This window comes from Hetaerina americana, unplaced genomic scaffold (genome assembly GCF_022747635.1).
Source record: "Hetaerina americana unplaced genomic scaffold, ioHetAmer1.1.p SCAF_1, whole genome shotgun sequence".
In the NCBI taxonomy this organism is placed as follows: domain Eukaryota; kingdom Metazoa; phylum Arthropoda; class Insecta; order Odonata; family Calopterygidae; genus Hetaerina; species Hetaerina americana.
Genome location: NW_027286069.1, coordinates 90,901,502 through 90,914,006, shown reverse-complemented (window position 1 = coordinate 90,914,006; position 12,505 = coordinate 90,901,502). Strand labels below are relative to the sequence as shown.

Genomic DNA, 12,505 nt, shown 5'->3' with positions numbered 1-12,505 from the left:
AAAGGGTGAGTTAATTTTTTAAATAAAGGAAAGTGCTTATATTTCAAAACATTTCTCATATAATTCCGAAATAAAATGTCATACGAAGAAATTAATTATCTTTTTTAGTTCCCACGCTCAAACGTTTGGTATTTCATCTCTGGCTAGTATTGAATTTCATTATTAGCATCTCTGGCTAATATTCAATATTCAATGATAAAAATAGAATTATTGGACTACGTAGAAGAAAGAGAAATTAGTTCAGGGAATCAAATAATAAACATGCGGAAATGAAAAATTGCTGATGAAATCTTCTAAGGAGTTCACTATATATAGTATGAAATAGGATGATAACCACTCAATGGCCGGAAGTTATCACTTGAGAACTATTTTTACGGCGCCGTATTGAATTTATCCACCACATATGAATCAGATAAAAATTTGAATAACGTGTATCATCATGGAAAGAAATAATTCCTCGCCCTGCATGAAAATGCACCATTTATAGAGAATGTAGAGGTACGAATTATTATATAAAATCGATGGGACCATTTCTCTTTTTAAGCATAGTAAGTTTTGTCCGGTAAAAAATCCTCACCTTCATAAATGTGGTCCAGCACTTGCTTGTTCACACTACTCTCTCGTTTCTAACACGTATCATAACGACTCTGCTGTATTTCTCAACGCTAAGAGTTATTTTACAAGTAGATGAGCAGCTTCTATTGTGTGTTGGGTTCAACCAGCCATTAAATCTCTTCGTTTGCTCTGGTAGATACCGCAAAACAAGTTGAAACACTATTCTAATTATTTATATGAGTAATGTATCTAAACAGATGAAATCCAAAATTTTAATTCTCAACGAGGAAGTAAGGTATTTTCCAGCGCATTTAGACGAAATAACTCATCACGTTTGCTTTTTTTCAATTCAATTTAAACTTTAATAACATATTTGCAGAAGTAAAGAGTGATTAATTGAAAGTAAGGATTAAAATGTTCATTTTGGAAACTTTGTATTATTCTGTTCTTTGAAGAAATTTTCCATACTTAAATCCATACTTTGCAATTAATATCTTTTGCTACAGGGAGTATGATAGTCTAGTGGTAAGAGCGCCGGAATTCCACTTTAAGTTGCCGGGTTCGATTCCGCGAGAGGCCGCCTTTGGGCACCCTCAACCTCACTCAAACCGTGTGATTTTTCGGGTACCATATCTTCCCGGGAAACCATAAATGACTCAGGGAAGGTAATTACCTTCCTACCCTAATTAGTCAATTTCACACGCCGTATAATGCTTAGTATTAGGTTAGCCCTGCCATCAACTATCATTCTAACTTCCAGGATGATTATTGTTGTGTTGGTCCCTCGTAGTTCAATTTAATGGAAAATATGAGTTACTTTCCTGAGCGCCGGGATTATTCCGCCAATGAAACTTCCGTAACTTCTTAAAAGAGATTATAAAGTAAAACGTATATTTCAAATAAGCACAGAGTCAATGCCGAAATTCTCTTCCATTTCTGAAATTCCTTGTGGCGGAGGCGACGCGCCGTAAATTGTAGGAGCTACCGTCTCAGGAAGCCGCCTTTACAATTCGGATACATCCCGGCGTGCATGTACGTTTAGCGGGTAGCCTGAATTCACGGGGCTATAAGTCTCGCTATATTCTCGAATAGTTTTCCCCAATTTTCGTGACAAGTCTGCTCACGAATCAAACTTTTTCAACCATTATGAATTTATTTATGCGGAGGTACAGTTATGAATTATAAGGTTATAATTTAGGAATGCATTTATAAATTAAAAAACAAGATATTTGGGCTGGGGTGGTCTTTATAATTTGAAAGTTAGCAGTTGAAATCACCCATAAGCCCATAAGTTATCAAATACATATATTTATGGAAGAGAAACCATTTCCTTTTGCTTGGTCTTCATTCGGTTTCCCAAGAATTTGAGGCATCCTGATCATTGCATTGTTCGGACGCATTTCAAATGGTGTTTTTCCAAAGCCATCACCTCGCATTTTGAACCCAGGTCTCCCCGGTTATTATTTCAAAACTCTACTCATTAGACTACCACGGCATCATTTGAATCGGTACCTTCTATTTGTCACAATTTTAAATAATATCCTTTGCTACAGGGATTGGATTTCTCTGCCTCAAACTTACGTGAAACAAACACCAATATTCTGTATGACGTCTACAAAAGATTGGAAATCACAAGAAATGACATTGTTGCTTGTGACGAATTTGAGGAACGCCACCATGTCCCAATCTCTTTAATAGGAAATTCTTAAGAAATCATACATGTTATATGTTTTATAGGTTTTCCATCCAATGTAATGATATACAAACATCGAATATAATGCATATTTTTAAATTAAATAGTGTTAATTTACTAATCTGAAGATACAGATAACATTCATGCCCGTGGTGAGATTCGAAATAGCGTCATCTGAGTTGAAAGGACGAAAATTTATCGACCAGCTATGAACTTCAAGCAAACCGCTAAAGCAGTCCCTAAACACTAACTTTACCAACGAGAAAGTATTGCTCGTGAAAACTTTTAACAACAATATTTACGGTATAATGAATGTAAATTCTGTGCTCATGAAAACGGAGAAAACAGGCGAAGGGTTTTAGGAACTGCTAACTCTACATGTGAATTTGGTCAATATTCTAATGGGCCACGGGAAAAAAGAACCAAGATGTGATCAAAGGACCTTGGAGTATGAGAAAAACTTGGTGAGGTATTGAGATAATATAGCCATTATTATTGAATTTATATTGTCAAACTGGACAATACAAATCAAATTGATAAATGCATGAATATAAATCGAAAGAGCAAGGGGCTTATTCCTCAATTTTAAAAAGGAGTGAAGATGAAAATTTGCCAAGGTAATTCAGGCTTGACGTAAAGCAATAATTTTAACAAAATAATAAATACAGGAGTGTTGTCACATTATAAATGCATGACAGAAAAAATAAACAAATAAAATGATATGAAAATACCCTTTGGTAGTTTCCGGGTGTCAAAATATTGAACGAGAGCAGAAGAAAATTTGCGTCTTTCTATCACCGATCTAGCCAAATACGAGTATGACATAGATTAGAGATGAGATCCATAACAAGGCACGGATAAACACCTGACACATGGGTTTGACATACGAGGACTCTCGATGCATTTCAGATGAAAGCGTTTTTTGTGTCTCCGCGCCTTTGGCCAAACCGTCTGCATTAAAAATTCAATGAGAGAGCTTCTCGTGCGTCAGACGCACGCGTTTAACGCATGCGTCTACGGAGCTGACGAAAATGGGTCATTAAGGAGTAACCTGTAAGTGGCGTCAAACTGAAGGGGATGGGGGATTAAAAGAAAGCGTGAAAACTCCTGCCAAAGGGAAATTTGTGCGTGCGTGTATGCCTAATACGCAACATCTAGGGACGATCTGAATTAGTTATGCATATGGTGTCACGTTAATGGTGTTTTAAACGGAGAGTAAAATCTCCCAAGTGATACCGCACGTCACGGCCAAATTGGGAGTTATTCGGATTTCTCTCATGCAAAGTTTGACCTAGAAATTTTTCAACTACTGCATTACTGTCACGGTAAATTATTGACAGAGGCGCATCGGAATCGACAAGTCGGTCAGTCATTATGTGGTCTGAGAGCCAAAGCGTGATAGGAACCCCACTTCATATCTTCATAATGATCGCACCCTGATCCATGGGAGGGACATTTTTACACATCCGTGTTTTGACGTCGTTTAATACGGGATCCAAACAAAAGAAAAAAAATTCGCGGCAGCGCGCGGCAAAAGAGAGGAAGGGAAAGAGATCAAAATTTCATAGCTGGGTAACGCCGGCTCATTTTCGGATAATCCCGCGGCAAAACCATTAAAACTCCACGTGGGGAGGGGAAAAAAACAACAACAGAGGCAACAAGAGCTTCGCGGGGAGTTGGTGGGGGGGGAGAGAGGAGAGGAAAGGAGGCGGGTGTGGGTGGGAAGAAGGACGAATCCGACTCCGGAGAAGGAGCGCGCTTCGGAAGGTGCGACCAGAGTAAAGGCTTAATTGTAAGACGGCTCCACTCACGGCGGAGGCACGCCTCCAGGTCGATACGAGGGGCACGGCGTCGGGACGGGCGGCCACTTTTTAGCACCCCCTCTGCCCCTAACCCCCCCTCCTCCCGACTCCCCCCCTCGTCGCTCTTCCCCCCCCCCCACGCTGGTCCCCGTCCTCCGCATACTCTCCTCTCATCCGACGGGGAGAGGGAGGTGGAGAAGGGTTTTCGGGGGAAAAGGGAGGTTGAAGGGGGGGAAGAGAGGGAGAGAGTTGGACGAGGTGGCGTGTGCGAGGGAGAGAGGAAAGGGGGAGAGGGAGGGGGTTTACATTAGCCGGCCACGGATCTCCGTGTCCCTCTCTCCCGGCGTGGGGAAGAAGGATCGTACGTATGAACTGCCTCTGGATTCGTAAACGTATTCACCTTTCGCGTCCAAGATTAGTGGAAACGCCGCCTCCATGCTGCAGTGGAGAGATTTGTCCACTGACCACAAAAACGGGATTACCACCTTTCTCTCATCTCCCCCTCTCTCTCTCTCTCCGTAGAATACCCCTTCCCTCACCCATCTCCACGCCAGCTGTCAACAGCGAGCAGGGCTGTTCGGAGTATGGGGACTCTGAAATTGGCACTTGTTTTGGAAACTTTTGTGAAAATCGTTATTTTTATTTTATTTAGAACCGTTTTTCACGACACGGTCGGTCACGCTGAAAACCTTCCCTCTTGCACTTTTGGTCATTCCGTCCTCCGCGTACGGTTTAATGTCTCATCCGTTCCACGAATTTTCTCTCCTTTTCGAATGTGGTGGGGGGGGGAGGGAGTGGTGAAATAATCGGAATCTACGCGTTCAAAGTGTCCTTCATCCACAGCATGTGTAATGGGCAACATTTTTAAGTGTGCATCGTTTTTCTTTCACAATTGCAAACCTGTTGAAAAAAATAAGGCTAATGAAATTACCTCGAGGGTGTTTTGTCCAAGAGAGAAAAAGTAATTGTCATGTTTACGTAGCGTGAGAAAAAATCTAATATAAAAGGGCTTATTCCTTCAGTTTTCAAAAGAATGAAGAAGGAAATTTACGACTGTAATTAAGGCTTGATGAGAAGTAATAATGCAAGAAAAGGCGAGGGACGTGGTGGCCATGTAATAAAAATAACATTTTTAGCATTTAATGTATTTAAATAAAAATATGATGATTAATAAGTACAAGTATTTATTGCATATAATCAGGTTTAAAGTGAGAAAAATGTTAATTTTTAATGATGCGATTTTTTAAAATTTCCATTTGTAATTAAACAGGGTAATTAAACACTCATAAAAGGGTCATTTGAATGGAAACACCTTTCCTGTTTACAGAGCCAGAGTTACGGAATCGGAATGCTACTCCCGAACAATTACGTCAACCTAATGTGAGAGAAGTGTCTGAACGTCAATGTCGCCCATATTCGCCAATTATTCTTCTTGTTCTAACAAAATATGTATTTCCTTATCTGCCGTAAGGCAGTCGGGATTTTTTTTTTACCTCTCCTTTAGTCCTTTTCTGTTTTGACTAACGTTGTAATTAAACTATGGGGGCGGGATGAGTACAATTTTAAACAGGTATGAGAACAAAGCTAAATGCCCCAATAATTCAAATGCTGACAATGTAGAGAGTTTGACGGGGTTTTGGACGGTTACCAGAAAGAATTCGTGCCACGATAAACATTAATACGCTTTGTAGCGTTTTTAATGACCAAGCACTTTGGCATAACCCGAGACTAGTCGAAGCACGCCCATACACTTGCTTGTTGGTTAAGCCCAAACGTAATTGGTATGAGATTGCCGATAATTTCGAAGTGATTTCTAACGGATTAACAGATTCTGCCGACCGTCCTTTGATCGGCAGAAGAGGATTGATATTTCCTAGCCAATTTGGTGAAGCGGTGAGCCATGCCGGATCACGTGGACCGATGGTGTTTGATAGCAAAGGGCTGAAAGCTATAGGTCGAAAACGGTCTTCGGCAGGAGCTTCCGTGGGTCTGATGTTTTGATTTGCACTTGATACTGGAGGACAAGTAGAGGTTGTTGGGAGATGTTGCGAGAGTTATGAAATACAGCTCTTCGGAAGAGAGAAGAGGGAGACAAAGAGGAAGAGAGGAAAAAAAGTGCGCCATGAGAAAAAAGAGAGAGGAAAGATACAGATCACAATGAGATTAGAAGAATGTATTATCCAGTGGTGGAGAATGAATGAAATGGTCTCCGCACAATGATCGGGTGAAAGAGATAAGGGTATGGCGAGGAGAAATAATTGAAAGAAAGAAGGAGGGAAGCCGAGAAAACGAGAAAAAATTGAGATAGAGACAGGAAAAAAACAAAAATGAGAAAAAGCCAGACATTTACCACTTTTGCACGATAACCAATGCTCGTCACTTCACTTGATACAAATCTATAAACGTTTTTTAGAGGGCTACAAAAAATAATTGAAACAATATGTTGGCAGCTAAGGAACCTTTCATTTTCAAAAAAAAATTAATTAAATTTTTAGAATACTAATATATCCATGTAAATTTACATTAATGAATTATGGATTCAAGTTCACTTGAATTATTTTCATATTACGTTGTTTATTTCTTGTTTTATGAATCTTAACTAGACGCGAAATTTTCCCAAAAATTGACGAGGTATAAATGATAATTTCAAGCAAGATAGATTGACTTCGGGGGAGGTGGTGATCCAGTGGGTAGAGCGTTTGAACGGGCCTGGGTTCGATTTCATGGGCAAACTCTGCAGATCCTCAGGTTCACACAAGCTGTGTGATTTTTCCGGTACCAGATCATCCTGGGAAACCATACGCGGCACAGAAAAGTGGAAACGGACCCCTTCCCAAACGTATGAATATTACACCCCGTCAAGATTGGAACAAGATGAGCTCTACTTAGACCTATCAAACCAACCTTCAGTTTGATAACAGTTTTTTTAATAGACTTTGGACGGAAATATCTAGTGTATTTTCTCGGTTTTAGTCGCATCTTAGTGGTAAAGGTTATCTTTGTCTAGTTTTCAAGAAAACGTTTGCCAAAATACGAATCGAATTCATTTATTCAATTCGAATAACTTCATCCCCGTAATATTTGACATTTCTTTAATTTTAGAATGATATCCTTTCTGTCCTTGAATCTTATGGCCTCGAATTATAGCGTGATTAGGATTATTTTCACAGTCACGATCGTCATCGAATACTTTCATCCAACGAAAAGTCGAGGGCTCACAGAAATGAGAGCATGTCGATGGGGTCTTGAATCTCGAGCACCAGAATCCACGCGCCCAACCATCTAACCTACTGAAAATCTCAAGAATTTCCGCGGATGTCAATGAAGCCCAGTCGCAATTCCCATAAATTTCAATAAAAACCGCGACAGCACTCATTGGACTTCCACGCATCTTCCGGAGAACATTTTCTCCGTGCGAGTGGGCAAATAGAGCGTACTCACCGTAGTAGCCAGACATGTCCATGGGGATCACTTGGACCAATCTTCGGCTCTTGATCAGCTCCCGGTGGAAGAGTTGCGTGCACAGGAACAGGAGCACGAAGTGCTGGTTATCCACCGGGATGCCCTCCGCAACGTCCCTGCGGAAGCACGGGGGGGAAGAGGAGGGGAAGGAGAGATGCGGTTGAGGCGCGCGGGCCACTCGCTCGCGCGCGCCCCATCGCCAGCTGCTCTGTGGTTTGGGGGGGGGGGTGACAAAGCCCGTGCTCCACTCTCGTGTTTCCGGGGGCGAATTTTGGAGAGAGCATTTGCACGCCCGGGGAGGGGATGAAATGGAGGAGTGGGAGAGGGGCGGTGGGAAGGGGGGGGGTTGTGTGTGTATGCTCGTCGGGTGTGTGGACGTGAGTTTCAGAGTGGTCGCTCTCGGGTGGTTATCCGGGGCAACACACGCGTGCCCGGGTTTTGTGGGGAGGGAGGGACAAATATGCACACAGGCGGCCCGTTCCGAACTCGGGAGAGAAAGGTTTGCGGTCAAAAGGTTGGGGATATTCGACCCGAAAGGGCGTCAGGTGAACGCGTCGTTTTACCCCGCAAGGGTTGTCTCCCTCTCTCTCCGTCCGAGCGACGAACGCTGAGCTAGGAGGACGGGGTCATTTTTTGGCGCACGATAAGTGGCCTTTCCAACTCTCCCAGGAAAACTAATATATATCTCCTGTTTCCCACACCCCCGCCCTCACCCTCCCGCTCAACTCCACGCCAGAGGCATATTTCTTCCGTTTATCAAGCGAAAGCCTCAGTTATTCCCTCTTAAGTGCGATAACGTCCGCATGAGTTCTTCGCCAAATAGTTTTTTTTCCCTTTCACGCCTGAAACATTCCGTGTCCGAATGTTTTACTTCATTATTACCTTCTGGAATGTGATTAACCAACATGACTAAGCAAAAGAGGACGAGAATTAAGGTGCCGCGTGGCATCAGCACTTACTTTACTTTTTTGAAAAGACAATCGAATTTATGAAAATATTAAGATTTTGTTCCTTCGGAGTCACCATTCATTCTGAAGTAGAATAGATGAACGAGTGAGTCCCAAGCTATCTTCTTAGTTATTTCATAGGCTTACCACGGATACCTGCTTTAGGTGCCATTACACGTATTTTCGGTGCAATTCCACCAAGTCGTAATTTCCAGTGGGAAACAGCTTCAAACTTACGACTTCCCTGGCATAAATAATTTTGGGATTTTATGGCTCGCTATCCAAATTTAAATATGTAAATTATGCTCCTTTGACCACAAAACTCTTTTGTTACTCGAGCTGAGCTATAACAGAAATGAACAAAAAATATTCGATATTTATTTGGTGATAAGCTCACCTCAGCGCTCAGACAAACACCTCATACTTTTAAAAAGAATGACCGTGATAAGGTAATAATATAACGCGTGATGTCAATTTTTTTTACATTTACCTGAGGATGAATTAATTATTACTTAATGGTTGAAATGAAATTGTATTGAGAACTCAAGATAATAGCGTCAGCGTAATAAACATCCCAGGGCTTTGGCTTGTTACTCATTTAAATTTGTCCACATCTGTCAAGTGGCATTTTGCGCAGTCGCGAAACTTTGGGATTTTATAGTTTCCACTGCTGAATATGCATGCGTATGTATGCATATCGTTGTGCATGCACTCGGATAATGTCCACTTTAATACATGAGTTTCGTATATGAGTTTTATGTGCGCATTTACCCCGATTTGGTTAAGTGGATTACACGATTGATTCCTGGCTCGGGAACTTTCTCTTTCCGCGATGTGTTCACTCTACAGCTTTGTAACCAGTGGTACATGCCAACCTATGTTAGAAATTGGGCCAACTATGTCATACCATGGATTCTTAAGAAAAACTGTTCTCCGGAGCGGGGCTTGTGATGAAGTGCGAGGGCCCGGGAGAAATCACAATGAACATTCTTCTCGCAAAACTTTATTGAAAGGAGTTTCCTACTCATCTAAAACTACTAAGGGATTTTCTTGTGACCCGCAATTTTTTCCAATGTGAAATTTCGAAATTTACAAAAATTAAGCAGTCAATGACTTCATTCCTTGGGTTCATCTGGAATATGCCATTGTAGAGATATTTACAAGCATAAAGAGGAAATATTAAACACCATTCAAGTATATGGCAGCAAGGCATTACAGATACGACTAAAGTGAGGTAAACAAGATTTTATGAGGAACTTAGGATAGCAAAATCACCCTTCTCAAAGAAACTATTCATGTTGTAGCCGTGACAGGTAAATTCAAACTAAAATATTTTATTCAATATTTATAAAATGTATGAGGAAAAATATGAAAACAAACACGCCAGAAAGATTCCCATCAGTCCAATTGTTGATGACATGTTTCTACTCCAAAATATATCTATAATTTAAAATATCTGTGTAACCCTGTCATTCTCTAGTCTCCATTCCAAAGTCCATCAACATCGATTATCCCTAATACAATTACTACATTTGTGCACGAATGTGAAATGATAGATGGGTAGTAATACTAAAAAGGATTTCGACAGTAATTGATTCATCTCCTATTTTATATGAACTAAATACAATAGTGTAAAATATTTATTGCTTTGAATATATTCGTTATATCATTAGCCATTTCTTTTTAACTGTGACATTAATTCACCAGAATATTCCAATGGAGTTTTTGTTCATTAATTATCATATGAGCGCTTACTGAATATTTCACACAATCCGAAACACATCCACGATTTATTTTCTCCAAAATCGTGATTGAATTCGACTGAAATGTAGAATCCACCCGACCTCGAGGTCCACATGGAGCATAGTCGAGCCCGGCAGTTCTCCTTTGATGAATGGTATTTGATTATGGCTTGGAAACCGCCTGCCGTGCATTGCCTCTCGGTTCTGCGTCACCCCGGGTGGCAACTTGTCGCCTCCCTTTCAGAGCCGGCCCACGCCCCGACGCCGGGTTTCTTCATCTCCGCCTCCCACAACCCCTCCCTCCGACCCCCTCCCGCCAACACTCCCGCCCTTACCACCCACACCGAAGAGGTGAAAATGAGATCGAGGTGGCGCGCGATTCTCATCAATAAACTCCACAACCGTGACACAATCTCCGGGCGGCATATTTTCGCATCGATTACACCCCTCTATTCCCCCCGCAGCACCACAGATGACTCTGCGGTAATGGGTGGGGGAGAAGGGAGATGGGATGGTTGCCAGTCACGTGTGCGTGTGTGCGTAGAGGGTGAGGGAGGGGGTGGGGGAGCCGACGGAAAGGGGAGGGGGACCTTCACGCGCGCCTCCCCTCTTCACGCCCCACGTCGCCCACCTTTCCCGATCCCTCCGCTACAAAACCCTCTCCGCCCCTCCCGCCTCCCTTCCCCAGCGGTTGCTCGGAATTAGCAAGTCAGAAATCTGGTCGTTTTATCTAAAGGGCGGAAGCGCAGGGGGTGGCGGAGGGGTACTTTTTTATCGGGCCGTGAGATGCATGTTGTACCGCCGCCTGACTTCGGGCGAAGAGCGAAACCCGCCGCCGTACGCAGAGAGCCCTGCCCTGCCACAGCTCCACCCCCCCCCCACCTTGTCCCGGCAACTGTCTCCTTGTTTCCCAGACACTGACGCGGGTGGCGATAAAGCCGCCTTTTTTTAATCTCTTTGTTTGAAATGTTTAAAACTCCGGTACTGAGACGTGGGAGAGGTGCTTGTGCAGACTATTGCTTAAAATTTTCTAAATTATAATTGGGGCCTCGCAATTGTGGCCCCATCATATTGTTTTGAAGTAGTAGTAGTTTTTAGGGGAGGCGACCGACAGCTAAGGTCATTTGCGCCATAGGGGATGGACAGGAAAGGATGAAGGGTGGAGAGAAACCCGGCGTCGGCATTAGCCTACTCTTTACGAAAGGCGCCAAGGGGTCCGCAGCTTAACGTCCCATCCGACTGACGGCGTACTCACTCAAAGTGCCCTCCACAAAGCACCTCAAGTAGGGATCGAGATACCTCTGAAAAATATTCAACACCGCCGGGATTTGAACCCGCGCCCTCAGGGTGGGAAGCCAGTACGTTAGCCCCCGCACCATCTCGATCCCCATATTGTTTTGAAGCAACATAATTAGTATTATATAATCCGAAAATAGGTAGAATCCATCTTCCCATTTCTAATGTTAACTATTTCTTTGGCTCTTTATTCCAATTCCCTAAGCACAGAGATTATGATCCCGTGGTGTGAGACCTTGTCTTCTATTACGTGCCCAACTAATCTATTATGTCACAAGGTGTGCCAAATAGATCTGGTTCTCTTGCTTTCTGTGGCACTCGGTACTTTCTTTCCTTTCGTCTTCTAATGTTTATTTACTACTTTAACACATTACTGGTCCTTTTATTATCCAGCACCAGGACCTCCAGGACCAGGCGTTGATGGTTCCTCTGGTATATTTTTTTCAATTTTTCATGTCTCAGGTCCATGGGCTACACCTACTCTCCACGGATTTCTTTCACATAATGTTTACAATGTCTCAGGCGTTACTTGATGGAAGCCTTTCAAGCTAGGCGGGATAAGGGAGGCTAGATAAGGGAGGTCTAACTTGGCGGATTTCATCAGAGTTTTAATTTTGAACGACCATGGTCTCGTTGCAAGTCAACATCATCAGGTCTCTCACCTTCTTCGAAGATAACCGTTTCCCCTTCGCGGTAAACACCACATTAGCTACCTGCTGCCTTTTGAAGCTCATTCGAGTTTGAAATTTTTGAAAAGGCTCGCTCATCGTTGGGCGAAAAGCACATTTGAAGAGCTATCGATGGATGAATAATTGAATAATACACGTCATGCATAGAAAGTCAGGGGCTTTTAGAAGCCTGTCACTTGGATTGAAATAAATAAAAAATCTCGTTTATTGTTTTATTTATTCCGGTTAACAATGGATTTCGTCCGAGCGACGCCTAATAATATCGATTTCATGTCACTTTGACTTTCAATGTTCACGCCTTTCGCATGCTCTCATAAAT

The 12,505-nt window shown here is 42.4% G+C and overlaps 1 protein-coding gene across 1 annotated transcript in view; it reads right to left on the bottom strand.

The window, feature by feature from the left end:
- The window catches only part of LOC139694635 (regulator of G-protein signaling 7-binding protein-like), a 94,331-nt gene that overhangs the window by 33,692 nt on the left and 48,134 nt on the right, over positions 1-12,505 (bottom strand). The window contains exon 3 of the mRNA XM_071593124.1: positions 7,492-7,628. Within this exon, the coding sequence (XP_071449225.1) occupies positions 7,492-7,628 (137 nt within the window). The remainder of the gene's footprint in view (positions 1-7,491; positions 7,629-12,505) is intronic.